At 44.5% G+C, this 18,825-nt stretch overlaps 1 protein-coding gene across 1 annotated transcript in view; it reads right to left on the bottom strand.

Moving 5' to 3' along the window:
• Positions 1 to 18,825, bottom strand: part of PI4KA (phosphatidylinositol 4-kinase alpha) — a 114,427-nt gene that overhangs the window by 9,165 nt on the left and 86,437 nt on the right. Inside the window, exons 36-48 of the mRNA XM_075275525.1 lie at positions 18,496 to 18,623; positions 17,942 to 18,097; positions 17,707 to 17,786; positions 17,253 to 17,446; positions 16,848 to 16,938; positions 16,596 to 16,763; positions 16,318 to 16,371; positions 15,873 to 15,993; positions 14,199 to 14,328; positions 11,986 to 12,056; positions 11,648 to 11,720; positions 9,450 to 9,520; positions 9,255 to 9,361 (exon numbers count right to left, since the gene is read on the bottom strand). Coding sequence (XP_075131626.1) covers positions 9,255 to 9,361; positions 9,450 to 9,520; positions 11,648 to 11,720; positions 11,986 to 12,056; positions 14,199 to 14,328; positions 15,873 to 15,993; positions 16,318 to 16,371; positions 16,596 to 16,763; positions 16,848 to 16,938; positions 17,253 to 17,446; positions 17,707 to 17,786; positions 17,942 to 18,097; positions 18,496 to 18,623 — 1,444 coding nt within the window. The remainder of the gene's footprint in view (positions 1 to 9,254; positions 9,362 to 9,449; positions 9,521 to 11,647; positions 11,721 to 11,985; positions 12,057 to 14,198; positions 14,329 to 15,872; positions 15,994 to 16,317; positions 16,372 to 16,595; positions 16,764 to 16,847; positions 16,939 to 17,252; positions 17,447 to 17,706; positions 17,787 to 17,941; positions 18,098 to 18,495; positions 18,624 to 18,825) is intronic.

Genomic DNA, 18,825 nt, shown 5'->3' on the forward strand with positions numbered 1-18,825 from the left:
TACTGCCATATAGTGCCATTGTCTGACTGGGAATTCCAAGAATATATTGGGGTTACAAATACCCTCATTTCTTGCTACTGCCATATAGTGCCATTGTCTGACTGGGAATTCCAAGAATATATTGGGGTTACAAATACCCTCATTTCTTGCTACTGCCATATAGTGTCATTGTCTGACTGGGAATTCAAAGAATATATAGGGGTTACAAATACCCTCATTTCTTGCTACTGCCATATAGTGCCATTGTCTGACTGGGAATTCAAAGAATATATAGGGGTTACAAATACCCTCATTTCTTGCTACTGCCATATAGTGCCAGTTTCTGACTGGGAATTCCAAGAATATATTGGGGTTACAAATACCTTCAAGTCCTGCCACTGACATATAGTGCCAGTTTCTGACTGGGAATTCAAAGAATATATTGGGGTTACAAATACCCTCATTTCTTGCTACTGCCATATAGTGCCATTGTCTGACTGGGAATTGCAAGAATATATTGGGGTTACAAATACCCTCATTTCTTGCTACTGCCATATAGTGCCATTGTCTGACTGGGAATTCAAAATATATATAGGGGTTACAAATACCCTCATTTCTTGCTACTGCCATATAGTGCGAGTTTCTGACTGGGAATTCAAAGAATATATTGGGGTTACAAATACCTTCAAGTCCTGCCACTGACATATAGTGCCAGTTTCTGACTGGGAATTCAAAGAATATATTGGGGTTACAAATACCCTCATTTCTTGCTACTGCCATATAGTGCCATTGTCTGACTGGGAATTCAAAGAATATATAGGGGTTACAAATACCCTCATTTCTTGCTACTGCCATATAGTGCCATTGTCTGACTGGGAATTCCAAGAATATATTGGGGTTACAAATACCCTCATTTCTTGCTACTGCCATATAGTGCCATTGTCTGACTGGGAATTCCAAGAATATATTGGGGTTACAAATACCCTCATTTCTTGCTACTGCCATATAGTGTCATTGTCTGACTGGGAATTCAAAGAATATATAGGGGTTACAAATACCCTCATTTCTTGCTACTGCCATATAGTGCCATTGTCTGACTGGGAATTCAAAGAATATATAGGGGTTACAAATACCCTCATTTCTTGCTACTGCCATATAGTGCCAGTTTCTGACTGGGAATTCAAAGAATATATTGGGGTTACAAATACCCTCATTTCTTGCTACTGCCATATAGTGCCATTGTCTGACTGGGAATTCCAAGAATATATTGGGGTTACAAATACCCTCATTTCTTGCTACTGCCATATAGTGCCAGTTTCTGACTGGGAATTCCAAGAATATATTGGGGTTACAAATACCTTCAAGTCCTGCCACTGACATATAGTGCCAGTTTCTGACTGGGAATTCAAAGAATATATTGGGGTTACAAATACCCTCATTTCTTGCTACTGCCATATAGTGCCATTGTCTGACTGGGAATTCAAAGAATATATAGGGGTTACAAATACCCTCATTTCTTGCTACTGCCATATAGTGCCAGTTTCTGACTGGGAATTCCAAGAATATATTGGGGTTACAAATACCTTCAAGTCCTGCCACTGACATATAGTGCCAGTTTCTGACTGGGAATTCAAAGAATATATTGGGGTTACAAATACCCTCATTTCTTGCTACTGCCATATAGTGCCATTGTCTGACTGGGAATTCAAAGAATATATAGGGGTTACAAATACCCTCATTTCTTGCTACTGCCATATAGTGCCAGTTTCTGACTGGGAATTCCAAGAATATATTGGGGTTACAAATACCCTCATTTCTTGCTACTGCCATATAGTGCCAGTTTCTGACTGGGAATTCAAAGAATATATTGGGGTTACAAATACCCTCATTTCTTGCTACTGCCATATAGTGCCAGTTTCTGACTGGGAATTCAAAGAATATATAGGGGTTACAAATACCCTCATTTCTTGCTACTGCCATATAGTGCCAGTTTCTGACTGGGAATTCAAAATGCGCAAGGCTCCCGGAAAGGGACATGGACGAGGCCGTGGGCGAGGTCGGGGGAATGGTTCTGGGGAGCAAGGTAGCAGTGAAGCCACAGGGCGTCCCGTGCCTACTCCTGTGGGGCAGCAAGCATTGCGCCACTCCACAGTGCCAGGGTTGCTTGCCACATTAACTAAACTGCAGGGTACAAACCTTAGTAGGCCCGAGAACCAGGAACAGGTCTTGCAATGGCTGTCGGATAACACTTACAGCACATTGTCCAGCAGCCAGTCAGGCTCTGCCTCCTCTCCTCCTATTACCCAACAGTCTTGTCCTCCTTCCTCCCAAAATTCCCAAGCTTCACAGAACAATAACCCCAACTGTCCCTGCTCCCCAGAGCTGTTCTCCGCTCCTTTCATTGTCCCTCAACCTGCCCCTCCATTTCGCGATTCCACGGACCTAACAGAGGAGCATCTGTGTCCAGATGCTCAAACACTAGAGTCTCCTCCATCTCCGTTCGATTTGGTGGTGGATGACCAGCAACCCACCCTCATCGACGATGATGTGACGCAGTTGCCGTCAGGGCATCCAGTTGACATGCGCATTGTGTGGGAGGAGGAGATGAGACAGGAGTTGGAAGAGGAAGTGGTGGATGATGAAGACACTGACCCGACCTGGACAGGGGGGATGACAAGCGGGGAAAGTAGTGTGGATGTTGAGGCAGGTGCAGCACCAAAAAGGGTAGCTAGAGGCAGAGGTCAGCAGCTTAGGCGAAACCAGGCCACACCCGGAATCTCCCAAGATGTTCCAGTTCGTACCCAGCCCCGAAAAACTCCCACCTCGAGGGCATGTTTCTCGAAGGTGTGGAGTTTTTTCAAGGAATGCGCTGAGGACAGATATAGTGTTGTCTGCACAATTTGCCTCTCGAAATTGATTAGGGGCTCTGAGAAGAGCAACCTGTCCACCACTTCAATGCGCCGTCATTTGGAATCCAAGCACTGGAATCAGTGGCAGGCAGCAACGGCAGGACAAAGGCCGCCTGCCGTTCACGCCACTGCCTCTGCTCACTGTGCTGGCGATGCACTCCAGAGGACGAGCCAGGACACCACTTCATCTGCCTCCGCCAGTTTGTTGACTTCTTCCTCATCCTCCCCTGTTCCTGTCTTATCTCCTTCTCCTGCACCATCAAAGGCATCATCAAGCGCTTCTTTACAACAACCCACCATCTCTCAGACATTGGAGCGGCGGCAGAAATACACCGCTAACCACCCACACACGCAAGCCTTGAACGCCAACATCGCTAAACTGCTGGCCCAGGAGATGTTGGCGTTCCGGCTTGTTGAAACTCCCGCCTTCCTGGACCTGATGGCAACTGCAGCACCTCGCTATGCCGTCCCTAGCCGTCACTACTTCTCCCGGTGTGCCGTCCCCGCCTTGCACCAGCACGTGTCACTCAACATCAGGCGGGACCTTAGTTCCGCGCTTTGCACAAAGGTCCACTTGACCACCGACGCGTGGACAAGTGCATGCGGACAGGGACGCTACATTTCACTGACGGCACACTGGGTGAATGTAGTTGAGGCTGGGACTGCTTCCCAAACTGGCCCGGTGTACCTCGTCTCCCCGCCTAACATTCCTGGCAGGGACACGAGAAGAACACCCCCCTCCTCCTCCACCGCCTCCTCCTCCGCTGTTAGATTGACCCCAGCTACGAGTTGGAAACGTTGCAGCACTGGCGTTGGTAGACGTCAGCAGACCGTGCTGAAGCTGATCAGCTTGGGGGACAGACAGCACACTGCCTCCGAGGTGAGGGATGCCCTCCTCGATAAGACGGCAATATGGTTTCAGCCGCTGCACCTGGGCCCAGGCATGGTCGTTTGTGATAACGGCCGGAACCTGGTAGTAGCTCTGGAGCTTGCCGGACTCCAACATGTTCCATGCCTGGCCCACGTCTTCAACCTAGTGGTGCAACGTTTCCTAAAGAGCTACCCCAATGTTCCAGAGCTACTGGTGAAAGTGCGGCGCATGTGCGCCCACTTTCGCAAGTCGACAGTAGCCGCTGCTAGCTTAAAATCTCTCCAGCAACGCCTGCATGTGCCACAACACCGGCTTTTGTGCGACGTCCCCACACGCTGGAACTCAACGTTTCAGATGTTGAATAGAGTGGTTGAGCAGCAGAGACCTTTGATGGAATACCAGCTACAAAACCCTAGGGTGCCACAAAGTCAGCTGCCTCAGTTTCTCATCCATGAGTGGCCATGGATGAGAGACCTTTGTGACATCCTACGGGTGTTTGAGGAGTCCACAAGGAGGGTGAGCTCTGAGGATGCGATGGTGAGCCTTACAATCCCGCTCTTGTGTGTTCTGAGAGAATCCCTGATTGACATCAGGGATAACTCAGATCACACAGAGGAGTCAGGGATAGCATCCGATCCGTCACAGCTGGAGAGTAGGTCCACACATCTGTCCGCTTCATCGCGTTTAATGGAGGAGGAGGAGGAGGAAGAAGAGTTGTCCGATGATGTGATGGTGATACAGGAGGCTTCCGGGTAACTTCGAATCGTCCCATTGTTGCAGCGCGGATGGGTAGACATGGAGGATGAGGAGGAAATGGAGATTGAACTTTCCGGTGGGGCCAGAGGAGTCATGCCAACTAACACTGTGGCAGACATGGCTGAGTTCATGTTGGGGTGCTTTACAACCGACAAGCGTATTGTCAAAATCATGGAGGACAACCAGTACTGGATCTTTGCTATCCTTTACCCCCGGTATAAAAACAACATCTCCTCTTTTATTCCGGTAGAGGGGAGGGCCAATCGCATCAATGCTTGCCACAAGCAATTGGTGCAGAATATGATGGAGATGTTTCCAGCATGTGACGTTGGCGGCAGGGAGGGCAGTTCTTCCAGTAGGCGACCAAGTTCTCACCGGTCCACACAAACGAGGGGCACACTGTTTAAGGTCTGGGACACCTTGATGGCACCCCCTTGCCAAAGTGCCACCACGGAGGGTCCTAGTGTCACCAGGCGTGAGAAGTATAGGCGCATGTTGCGGGAATACCTTTCCGACCACAGCCCTGTCCTCTCCGATCCCTCTGCGCCCTACATGTATTGGGTGTCGAAGTTGGACCTGTGGCTTGAACTTGCCCTACATGCCTTGGAGGTGCTGTCCTGTCCTGCCGCCAGCGTCCTATCTGAGAGGGTGTTCAGTGCAGCCGGTGGCATCATCACTGACAAGCGCACCCGTCTGTCAGCTGAGAGTGCCGACCGGCTCACTTTGATAAAAATGAACCACCACTGGATAGAGCCTTCATTTTCGTGCCCACCTGTGTAAAGCACCCCAACATGAAACTCCATGTCTGTGCTCAACCTCTCCAATTCCTCCGCATCCTCATACTCATCCACCATAAGCGTTGCACAATTCTGCTAATACTAGGCTCCCTCCACCCTGATTTCCCCCAACTCTGCTGGTTAGAGGCTCCCTCCACCCTGATTTCCCCCAACTCTGCTGGTTAGAGGCTCCCTCCACTCTGATTTCCCCCAACTCTGCTGGTTAGAGGCTCCCTCCACCCTGATTTCCCCCAACTCTGCTGGTTAGAGGCTCCCTCCACCCTGATTTCCCACAACTCTGCTGGTTAGAGGCTCCCTCCACCCTGATTTCCCCCAACTCTGCTGGTTAGAGGCTCCCTCCACCCTGATTTCCCCCAACTCTGCTGGTTAGAGGCTCCCTCCACCCTGATTTCCCACAACTCTGCTGGTTAGAGGCTCCCTCCACCCTGATTTTCCCCAACTCTGCTGGTTAGAGGCTCCCTCCACCCTGATTTCCCCCAACTCTGCTGGTTAGAGGCTCCCTCCACCCTGATTTCCCCCAACTCTGCTGGTTAGAGGCTCCCTCCACCCTGATTTCCCACAACTCTGCTGGTTAGAGGCTCCCTCCACCATGAATTTGCCCAAACTGGGGTTTTTAGAGGCTCCCTCCACCATGAATTTCCCAAAACTTGGCTGTTTAGAGGCTCCCTCCACCATGAATTGGTCCAAACTGGGCTGGTTAGAGGCTCCCTCCACCATGAATTGGTCCAAACTGGGGTTTTTAGAGGCCCCCTCCACCATGAACTTCCCATAGCTTGGCTGTTTAGAGGCTCCCTCCACCATGAATTGGTCCAAACTGGGGTTTTTAGAGGCTCCCTCCACCATGAATTTCCCAAAACTTGGCTGTTTAGAGGCTCCCTCCACCATGAATTGGTCCAAACTGGGCTGGTTAGAGGCTCCCTCCACCATGAATTGGTCCAAACTGGGGTTTTTAGAGGCTCCCTCCACCATGAATTTCCCAAAACTTGGCTGTTTAGAGGCTCCCTCCACCATGAATTGGTCCAAACTGGGGTTTTTAGAGGCTCCCTCCACCATGAATTTCCCAAAACTTGGCTGTTTAGAGGCTCCCTCCACCATGAATTGGTCCAAACTGGGGTTTTTAGAGGCTCCCTCCACCATGAATTTCCCAAAACTTGGCTGTTTAGAGGCTCCCTCCACCATGAATTGGTCCAAACTGGGGTTTTTAGAGGCTCCCTCCACCATGAATTGGTCCAAACTGGGGTTTTTAGAGGCTCCCTCCACCATGAATTTCCCAAAACTTGGCTGTTTAGAGGCTCCCTCCACCATGAATTGGGCCAAACTTGGCTGTTTAGAGGCTCCCTCCACCATGAATTGGTCCAAACTGGGCTGGTTAGAGGCTCCCTCCACCATGAATTTGGCCAAACTGGGGTTTTTAGAGGCTCCCTCCACCATGAATTGGTCCAAACTGGGGTTTTTAGAGGCTCCCTCCACCATGAATTTCCCAAAACTTGGCTGTTTAGAGGCTCCCTCCACCATGAATTGGTCCAAACTGGGCTGGTTAGAGGCTCCCTCCACCATGAATTGGTCCAAACTGGGGTTTTTAGAGGCTCCCTCCACCATGAATTTCCCAAAACTTGGCTGTTTAGAGGCTCCCTCCACCATGAATTGGTCCAAACTGGGGTTTTTAGAGGCTCCCTCCACCATGAATTTCCCAAAACTTGGCTGTTTAGAGGCTCCCTCCACCATGAATTGGTCCAAACTGGGGTTTTTAGAGGCTCCCTCCACCATGAATTTCCCAAAACTTGGCTGTTTAGAGGCTCCCTCCACCATGAATTTCCCAAAACTTGGCTGTTTAGAGGCTCCCTCCACCATGAATTGGGCCAAACTCTGCTGGTTAGAGGCTCAATCCACCCTGATTTTCAAAACAAATGTTGGTGCCAACCTCAACTTACTACAAGGGCCAAATTCACTGCTGGTGACAAGCTCTCCTCACTCCAAGTGCCAAATACACATGTTTCAAGGTGTTTTCCTACTGTCTGAGAGGTGGTATTGAGTGTGTAAAGTGTGTAGTTGTTAGGCTGTGATGTTGGGGTAATAGAGGGTCTTTGGTGTGTTAGATGCCCCCAGACATGCTTCCCCTGCTGTCCCAGTGTCATTCCAGAGGTGTTGGTATCATTTTCTGTGGTGTGATAGTGGACTTGGTGACCCTCCAGACACGGATTTGGGTTTCCCCCTTAACGAGTATATGTTCCCCATAGACTATAATGGGGTTCGAAACCCGTTCGAACACACAAACAGTGAGCGGCTGTTTGAATCGAATTTCGAACCTCGAACATTTTAGTGTTCGCTCATCTCTACCCGTTAACATATATTGTTCTTTCCCCAGATTTACTCTCAGGCAAACCCTTTAACGTTTAAAGGGGATTTCCCATTAAGGGTTCCCCAACACTCCTCCGCTTCCTGGCTTTCGGCTTATGCTAGCAGTGAGCTCAGAGATGAACAGTGTCCTTTGTTAACTGCACAGTTATCTCTGGATTTATACATAGGGGCACTGATGAAGGCACTTTTGCAGCCTGTCAGGGCTTAACAGTTTAGAGCAGTGTTTCTCAACCTGTTCAAGCAAAATACCCCCTGGTGAGAAAATGTCCCAATAGAGTAACCCCAAATTAGCAATCACTTATAAATGTTAATAAAATTATGGTGTTTTTTTTTCTTTTTTGGAGGTCTTATTAACAATTATATAAAGGCCCCCCTAGTGCCCCTACAATCAGTATAATGGCACTACCAGTGCCCCCCACATGTAATATAATGGCCTCCACATGTAAAACAACAGCCCCCCACAGTGCAAACACAGCCCCAAAATAATATAATGTCCCATATTGGCCCCTCCATACAGTATAATGCCCCACAGCAGCCCTTCCATACAGTATAATGTCCCTGAGTGGTCCCTCCATGCAGTATAATGTTCCTGAGTGGTCCCTCCATACAGTATAATGTTCCTGAGTGGTCCCTCCATACAGTATAATGTTCCTGAGTGGTCCCTCCATGCAGTATAATGTTCCTGAGTGGTCCCTCCATGCAGTATAATGTTCCTGAGTGGTCCCTCCATACAGTATAATGTTCCTGAGTGGTCCCTCCATACAGTATAATGTTCCTGAGTGGTCCCTCCATGCAGTATAATGTTCCTGAGTGGTCCCTCCATGCAGTATAATGTTCCTGAGTGGTCCCTCCATTTGGGAAAATGTCCCTGAGTGGCCACTACATTAATTAAATTCCACATACACAGGGATTTTCTTACAATATTGGGTTTGGACAAATCCACATTTTACTGGGGTTGAGCCAGAGTTGATGTCATTATGCTATGTGATCCATGTGACCAACTGACGTCATCCATGTAGTCAAAGGAGCACAGAGAGCAGAGCTGGAGCCCAGGACAGGTAAAGAACACTGTTTTTAAGTCTGATTACTTCATCATGGCCTCCGCTAATTATACTCTGAAGAGACCCTCCGAGTGTAATTGTAATTTGTGGGTGATGAATTCCATGAGCTACCATTTGGGGGGGTTGGACTCTCACCACGGCACGTACCCCTGTGGACAGTTGGCAAGTACCCCCAAGGGTACGCGTATGGCACCTTAAGAACCACTGGTTTAGAGGACTAATCAGAAATAGAAAAAAAGAGAAGAGAATAGAGGCGACTGTGAAGCAGTTCCGAGTCATCAGCCCGACAAACGCAGCTAATAAAGAAAGGTGGTCTGTAATGCAGGCAATGAGCCGTGAACACCGAGGACACATATTCAGCTGTTTCTGAGAAATTGAGCAAGATAGCTAAACCAATGTATTGGGTAATGTATTGGAAACTTCATTTAGCTTTTGCTACAAGTTTCAATTTGATCCTGGTGTTGGGAATACCCCTTTAATAATGTAGAAAATTTGCACTTTTCTGACATCCTCATTTACTCACTTGTCTACAGTCATCTCCCACTTTAAAGATGGCGGCTTGCCAGCATATTTTTTTATCCCCATCTTCCTCTTCACTTTCATCAATAGAGTCTGAGCGGCAGCGGAGGCCTAAATGAGGGACAAAGTTAGAAAAATCGACTGTTTTTGCAAAGCCAATACAATACTATTCCCTTCCACGGCAACAGTTTAAATTTACCTTCCTTTTCCAGCTCACTGACTCCACATCTCTTGACCTTGAATTTGGCAAGATATGGTGCTTTTGCTGCACTACAAGTACAAACAAACATTTATGAATGATATATACACAATATCAATAGGTTATTAATGCAGACTGATCTGTACTATTCGTAGTAAAAGAGGAGATTCCCAAGAACACTGTACTATTTCCACACCTTCTTCTCTGGGTCCAAAAGCGCCGACTGCGCATGTGCATCAGCCATTTCCCGGTGGCCTCTCCCGTTCAGACCACAGGAAAATGGCTGAAGGACATGCGCAGTCAGCGCTTTTGGACCCAGAGAAGAAGAAGCACGAGAGAAGGCGGCGGAGATGGTGAAGACAGAGGCCATCGCTGGAGAGTTTTTAAGCAGCACTGGGGACGCCCCCCAGTGCCGTTTGAGAGCTGGGAACACCCCCAGTACTGCGAGAAAACTCATTTGCATAAGGAAGAAAGAAGAAATTCCTCAGGAATGGCTACTCGGATCAGAATAATAAAGGTAAGAGAAGAATAGCCTTTCTTAAGGCTATTCCTACCTGTATTTATTGTAAAAAGGGTTTCAAAATGATAGAATCCCTTTAAACACATTTTTGGAGGAAAGAAAGGGGGGAAATTATGTGTAGGAAGACAATGAACCCAAAACTCTGTTGCAAGTATAAAGTCTTCTAAATGACCTCCACGCAATCAGTTTACTTTACAGTAACAGCTCTGGGACTTGCTCTTACACATTTCTTTCAATAAGAATGGTGCCTTTAGGGCATCGCCTCTAATCAAAACCATCAACATGCAAACAAACATTGAATGAAATAAATGTCACACCTTATATGAACTATTTCACTAGGAATAGCTATTCTACTGCCGTTACAGTCAACCAACCAAAAGTGGATGATTCTTGAAGAAACATGATGGTATCTATGGGACTTCAGAAACTAAGTTGAATACACCGATGAGCTCTCTCTGAAAGTCCCATAAAACTCAATGGAAATCACTGTAGAACGATGCCCACATAATTTCTCTTACAAAATTTTCAGAAACTAAATATTGAAATTATCAAAAATAATAAAACTTTATTTTTAATTATATTTGGATAAAAATGGTGCTTCAAAACCTCTTTTCTTCTAACACAAGAGCTAGAAAACCTAAAAATCACACCATAATGTGCTGGTAGCAGTGTGACAATAACCTACTAGAGGCACATGCACTTACTACTATGTGTCCTAAGACCCAAATTATACAAAATAGGGATGTAAAAGGGATTTTTAATGATAACTGTCTCTTATCACAACTAATACCCTCAACTCCCTCAAAACAAATGCATGCCTCTAAATCCAATAGAGTGGAACCAATAACCATATCCAATGCCTTATAATAACTAAAGGAGCTCACACCAAGCCCTACCCCTGAGGCTACTGGCCTAACGCCACACCAACAGGGATTGGATTCAGTGTGAACCCACAAGGCTGGATTAAACCACTCCAAAGGACTAGATGCAGAGCATATAGCTAAATACAGAACCTACGTGTTTCTTCAGCGAAAGAATCATCGGGGGTCGATATTGGTTTAACCACAACTGCATAAAACAGTCCACAAAAAAAATGTAGCGTGAAGAAGCAGAGCGACCGCACTGACACCGGTGGAGAACACGCCTGCAAGATAATGCCGCTTAAATAAGAAAGAGTCCTCCCGCCTCCATCCATAACAGCCAATCACCTCACGGCAAATTGTCACTCCTCCACCATGATGCATTCAATAATATTCCTCAGAGTGAGGCTTTAACCTCAGGCTCCATCCACATAATAATCAGTAAATATAAAGGTAAGTAAGTTACTCAAAATGAGGCTTGGAAAGCAAGCTACCTAAACATGATCCTAAGAGGCTCAGAGCACAAACTACCTCAACGTAATAATGGTAAGTATGATTATGCAAAATGAGGCTTGTGACCAGTGGGACTAACAGCACTTGGAACCCCACCATTGTACAACTTACTCCGCAATTTTATGGTAATTGATGGGGTGGATATTATTTTTTGTCATCTGTATATGTAAAATGTGGGAGAACATACATGTGTATATAGATAGATAGATAGATAGATAGATAGATAGATAGATAGATAGATAGATAGATAGATAGATAGATAGATAGATAGATAGATAATTTATAAGAAAGAAAAATAAAATTACCTTTGCATAGGTGTTCCAGATTTGTAGTCAATATCTAAAACTATAGCTTCTGGGTTACTGGGTAAGTAACAACCTGAAAATGTGACACAGAATACATGTCATACAATGAAATATACTTCAGATAACATCACAGTAATGTACTCCTGATATAGAGTCAGTTAATGCTTACACTGAAATTGAACCCACTCCACAATTTATCAATATTTTCAATTTACTGTTGCCCAGAACATCACTTACTAGACTATAAGAAAACGTGCATGTCTTGAACACCCACCCATATTTTACCATTCCATCCTTTTGTATATTTTGAATATCAAGTAATAAGCCAGAGGTCTTACCCGGCTGCACCTTTACTTCAGACAGGGCATTAAGACAAGCTTTTTTACGTTCCTCTCCTTTAGGGTATGGTCTGCCAAGAGAAGGAAGTTGACATTTAAAAGAGAGACAAAAACAAGACGGTGCGGATTTTTGGTTTATTTTAGTTTACAACCCAAAAAAATATCAATAATATAAAAAAAAAAAAAAAAAAAAAAAAAAGAGAAGAGGACTACATAAAAGCATAACAAATGGATTAAGATAAAAGATATCTACCAATATATTTTGCAACCACTTTGGAGACCATGCCATGTGAAAGACTTGTTGCTAATTCCAGCATGCATTGGGAAAGAACCATAGATTTCTAGTTTCTGAATTCAAAGAACTGACTGAAAAATGTCAATGCTTACTCCTTAGAGTGTATAATTGTAGGAATAATTGCCATTTACCTTTCCCCAAACAGTTTTGTGCTTGGAGTCACTTCATTTGACTAATGAGTCTGATGGGAAAAGTTAGCATTGCCGCCTTGTCACATTTCCCTGAGCACTACTGAGTAAGCAATGACAATAATTACACATCAATGCCATGTTTCTATGACATAAGGGAAAAGGTGTGGTGGGATCACTAATGCACACAACACGTCAGCTCCAGATGGTTTTCCACAAGTTTCCACTTAACATTAAACCACTTGACATGTATCGTGTTCAGATAGGACCGAAAAATGTCAATCTCAGGCTGATGGGGGCTGCAATCCTTAAAGAGGACCTTTCACCATATCCGGGCACAGGCAGTTCTATATACTGCCAGAAAGCTGACAGTGCGCTGAATTCAGCGCACTGTCGGCTTTCCCGATCTGTGCCCGGTGTACAGAGCTTACGGCCCGGTACCGTAGCTCTTCTATGGTCAGAAGGGCGTTTCTGACCATTAGCCAGAGACGTCCTTCTGCCTCGCGGCGCCAATCGCGCTGTGCTGTGGAGCGGGGAGGAACGCCCCCTCCCTCTGCTCACACAGCTTGTCCGTAGACGAGCATTATCAGGGAGGGAGGGGGCGTTCCTCCCGGCTCCACAGCACAGCGTGATTGGCGCCGCGAGGCAGAAGGATGTCTCTGGCTAATGGTCAGAAACGCCCTTCTGACTGTAAAGCGCTACGGTACCGGGACCGATAGCGCTTTACACCGGGCATGGATCGGGAAAGCCGACAGTGCGCTGAATTCAGCGCACTGTCAGCTTTCTGGCAGTATATAACACTGCCTGTGCCCAGATATGGTGAAAGGTCCTCTTTAATAAAGTATAATGATAAACAAACCTGTCAACAGGTTTGCAGATAATAAGCCACCATGCATGGACTTGTGCACTAATGATTTAATGTCCCAATCCTGCCTATGCCAAGTCAGTTTTCTGCCAGGGGTTTGTTCCATTTAAAACTTTAATACTTATGGAGAGGCGTGTAGGTGCCTCCCATCAGACTTCTCTCTGGTGCCCATAATATGTACTAACTTCAGCTTCATTGCGTGGTTATGCCTAATATCTTCCTAATACCTAATATCTTCATTGCGGTTATGCCTCTGGAGCACCATCTTGGTAAGTATTAATGGTTTATCTAAAACCTCCAAGTTAGGCAAGTCTTACACGGCCGTAATGTAAGTCCGCAAATGGTCCGCAATTGAGTGCTTTCAATTGCGGACACATTATATTTGATGTGGCCTCTTACACCACTGGATATTTTATCCGTGGTGTGGCCAGGCCGGAACCAAGGCCCGCAATTTATAGGACATGTCTGTAATGGCCGTGAATTGCGGCACTGCACGGACTTGCCCATAGAGCCCATAGAACTCTATGGGCGAGTGCGGCAGGACACGGACATCTGCGGAGTCTATGTTGCCGATCAGCAACTAGTGGACCGTACATTCAATACGGTCGTGTAAGACCAGCCTTAGACAGATATGCTACAGGCAGGATACTACATGACAAGAGCATAAGGTCATGCCGGAGTTTTAGTTTCCCAAAACCTGCTAACAAGTTCCCTTTAACATCTGTGCCATTATAAAGATTGCATGTTCTGCTAAAGGAACTGAATAAATGCAATAACAGCAGTGACAGATAACATCAGCAGAGCCAATAGACTAATGGGGAATGTCAGGTATATATCTTTATTGGAGAAATAAGGAAGGGAAAGGAAAGAAGGAAGGAGTCCTTCTTTAAAAGTTATAACAATGGATAAGATACCACAGACTTACTTAATAATAGCAGATACATTGGTTATTTTATTGAAAAAGTCAAACTCCCGCTGGTAGAAGTCTTTGGCAGGCCCTGACAAGGATCCTGTGATTTCCTCCATGAGCTGCTCCAGCAGATCGCCAATGTCAGCTGTAGGTGAACATGACAAGATGTAAGAATTGCAGAAGAAGCAATCATTTTCATAAAAACTATACTCTAAATGTAGAATAAAAGTTGACAATGGATAGTTAAGGTTCATTTTTGTATTCAGATAAGTCACTTCAATGAAGTATTTTTTTGGTTATTTGTGAATAGTTATGCGGCAAAGAGCAGCACCAGGTTTTATTTAAAAAAAACAGCAAGACTAGTAGTTCTCCTTGAACTGCAGATTGAAAAGATATTTCACTGAAAGACTCCAGCCAGAATTACATGAGCCTAGCCTTATCAGTTTTCTAATATTTCAGCACTCTTTGCATAAATCAATAGTAGAGGCGATTATAAGACACTATATAATATGTCTTATCAGGGGTAAAATACTTTTTTCCCCTCTTATCAGACTGCTTCCCTGCTCCTATGACTGCCGATAAATGAGAGACTACAAGTCACTTGAATTAGATTACTAATCTCTATATAAACCTACAGAGGGAGGAGGTATGAGGAGTAAGCAGAAAGAGAAAGCAATAGAAGTACAGGTTTAGTGTGATGCTGGAGCTAAACAGTCGCTTTCTATGACAACCAAAGGTCATCAGCACAGCACAGCGCAATACTTCTCAATACAGGACTACGGAGTTGGAATCAGCGACAATTTTGGGTAGTCTGAGTCAGGAAAAAGTTACAGACCCCAGCTAGAAAATTAAATGATTAATTATATTATGCAATTACTGAAAACATATCATACACTAGATTTTTTGTGAATTAGAAAAAATTCCATGCTTTTGTCTGACAAGGGCTGTCAGCCATTTATGAAGGAGTCTGAGTCAGAGCAGGAGTCGGGAGTTAGAATGCGGAAAATTGGGAGTTGGAAATGATAGTTTGGCCTACAGACTTCACAGCCCTGCCTGCGCATGCTCAAGGAGCTTCTTTCCAAGTCAGGGCTCGTTCACATCTGCGTTGTGAACTCCGTAGTTCAGGTTTCCATTTCCTGCCTAAAACAGAGGCAGGAGACGGAAACCTGCAGGAGTCTCTCTCACCCATTCATTTGAATGGGTGAGAGAGATGTCCGGCCGTGAGCGGCGGTGAGCGTTTTAGGCTCTCCGCCGTGAAACCGGGTTTTATAATCCGGACACAGAGACGGACATGCAGTACTCTGTGTCCGGATAAAAAAATCCGGTTTCGCGGTGGAGAGCATAAAACACTCACCGCCGCTCACGGCCGGACCCAGTCTGAGCTTTCCGACTTCTGGCATGCAGAAGACGGAAAGCTCAGAACGGACAGGTGAATGCTAGTGTGAACCTAGCGTCAGAGAGAGACAGTTAAGTAGATTATCTGGTTCGTATTATGTATTGTATTGCAGTGTATTGTACCCTTTAGCTCAGATGGAGCCCTGTGTAGAGGAAAACTGCAAAAATAAGAAATATATAGGCCAGAAATACCGTTATTTGCAATTTAGTATTAATTTATCGAAAACTTGTATCAAGTTTGATTAAAGTGTTTGGTAAACTTTAAGGAAATCCCTCAAGATCAGCATTACTCACGGTCCTTCTGATGTCCTTCTTCATCTAAATAAATGTTTGTCTTCATGTTCCAGATAAACTGGTGAGCCAAAAGCTGAGACTTGGCAGCAGCCCACAGAATGTATTCACGGACATATCCCATCTGAATGCACAAGAGACACCAAATTCACAAACAACCTGTGCTATGGATCAACTAAATGGCAATGAAAGCAACGTATAACCCATCAGTATAGAGGTGTACTGAAGGAAATGAACATTAGTGATAGCCAACTGTGCTTATGTGGAGCATACTAACACAAGTAATAAATATGCATGCACAGCTGTAGCAGACAGATTGTGTTACATATGTTTCTCCAATGAAAATTGTATATATTCGTAAAATTTACAGAACATTCTTTAATTTGGCTTTCGATCATTTCACAACATTTCTGAAAAATAATGGAAAGAATCAGTAGGGAAATCTCACCTTGTCATATCTCAGAGCTTGGACGATTTGTGGAATGTAAAAAAGTATAGCATCCTGCAAATGAAAAGAGAAATAAAAAAGAAAAACACACAAAAGAGCAAATTAGGAGGTCAAAGGCTAAAGAGAAATAAGCAGAACACAGAGTATGAAAAAAAAAAAAGAAAAAGAAAAAGAAGAAGATAGCAAGGAGACAAAAATGAAAGAGTAAGAATCAGCTATGAAGAGAAAAGCCAAATGAAAAAAAACATTAAAACACCACAGGGTGGTCGATTCATTACCGGAGGGAATGATCGCAGTACTTTGACCCCATACTGGGCCGTTAATGGATGTGGAGGGTACATGCTGGAGAAATAAGATAGTCCAGTAGGTGGGTCAGTCGGTGCCCAACATAGAATATGGCTAAGCTCAGGAGCATCTGCATCTATGGTGTGCCATGTTACCAGATACTGTAAGGAAAATATCATTTTTCATTGACCAAAAGAAAATAGTCAGGACTTGGAGCATGTCTGCCCTTTCCACCCCCCACTCACTTTGATTGCCTCTGGAATGTCACTGACAGCACCGGGGTCCAGTCTCACCAGACGGGTCACTTCTCCAGCAATAGCTTCAGTGTTTTTAAATCTACAAATGAAAGGTTATTCCGTTGAACTACTTCCAAGAAAGAAACTTTAAAAACAAAATAAAACCTCCTGTTTTTATATAATATCTCCTTGCGTGACACTATATATGGTTATCATACATGATCAGCAAATGGTCTTCTCTGGATCCTGTCACACTAATGATGGGACAACCCGCATAGTCTCCCTATCCAAGCATGCTTAACTGTGCCGTTTACTTCATATTGTTGTAAGAGTAATAAGCCTTAGAGTGGTGATCCAGAGCCGGAGGAATCCACTGATACACAACAGAAAACTTCAATGACAACTTCTTCTCACCTTGTAGGTAACTGCACTGCTAGATGTGGGGAAATACTCCAAGCCAGGTTTACATTATCCTTCCATTGCTTTTCACTAAGACTGATGTACTTCGATCTCCAGTTGGCGACACTGTTCTCTCCTGTCTGATCCAGCTCCAGCTCAGGAGCAGACAGAGGGTTATACCATGTAGTCAAGCGGTCAATCTCGGTGGCCTAGAAAAAGGAAGGGAAGAAAGAGTTTGGTCTGGAAAGTAACATCGAGGGTTATTCATTTCAGACACAATGACAGAATAGTTGGGGCTATGTATTGATCTGTCCCAAGAGTCTCTCATGAACACTAAAAATGGCTTAGTTAATAACATCAACTGAAGAAGCAGAAATCTGCACTTCCACTCATAATAATGGACATTGGTAAGGTACATTGGTTATATTATTAGATTGTCTCCATAGCTACATTATAAAGATATGCATACCAAGAGCGATAGAAGCAGAGTCCTCCTTTTCATGTAGTATTTATGCAACTGGGTCCCACGATTTGTTTTCTTTGCTAATCCTGAGAACAAAATATATGTATTTAAAAAAACAAAAAACAAACACACACCACTATAAATGGTCAACATTAAGAATGAATAATTTATAATGAGAAAGACCATCTATAAAACTATAATAAAAACAAGAGATCAATGAAAATAAACAAATATATGATACCTGATTTTTTAGAGATTGTCGACATGCCACTGGATAGGGGGTATGTATTTATCCAGCCCTGATTTGTCTGTTGCCGAGAGCCTACTGTTACATCCAAATTGCTGCGTGTAACGTCCACCATTACAGACAGGCTGTTTACTGAGGGATCCTGATTATCTAGAAGAGTAAAAGTGGGGTCCATAACATGGAATATGAATAAACTCTATAGAGGATACATAACAACAGAAAGTAATCAGCGTTCAGTGCTCGGTGTCTTCATGACAATGTGGATCGGTGGTTCAGAGCAGAACCCCCTTTTCTGACCAGAGTGTTTAGGTCTTAGACCAACATACGCTTAAAATTTGTAAAAAGTGTCTTTCTGGTCATTTAAGTGTCCTAGCACTAAAATAAAGTGCTAGAAGGGGTTGCCATGTTTTGGTCATTACAAATTGGTAATGGCAATGGTTTGTGAATTCTTCTATTTCATTTAATAAGTCCCAAAAATTCCTTTAATTCTTTTACTTGCACTTTTCTACTGTAACTGAGGCGGCCACAGGAATCTCAGAAAATCTAACCTGGGGGAACCAGCTGATTGGCTGTAAGGTACTTCTTGTCTGAGAACATAGCTGTCCAAAACTTAATCAGAATGGTTATATCCTCCCGAAGCTGTTTCTCTGATTGTGTTGGGAATTTAGGGGGAGAACTATACAAAGACAAAGAACACAAGACATTTTAACAAGCATGAATACAAATCCTATACAATATGGTTTATAAAATAATAATGTAACAATAATGATCATCCTCAGGAGCAGATTACGGGTACCATGAGCCCTAATCTGTTCAAAAATGTCCCATAGTGGCCCTTCATGCAGTATAATGACCCACAGTGGCCCCTATACAGTATA

This window comes from Leptodactylus fuscus, chromosome 1 (genome assembly GCF_031893055.1).
Source record: "Leptodactylus fuscus isolate aLepFus1 chromosome 1, aLepFus1.hap2, whole genome shotgun sequence".
In the NCBI taxonomy this organism is placed as follows: Eukaryota; Metazoa; Chordata; class Amphibia; order Anura; family Leptodactylidae; genus Leptodactylus; species Leptodactylus fuscus.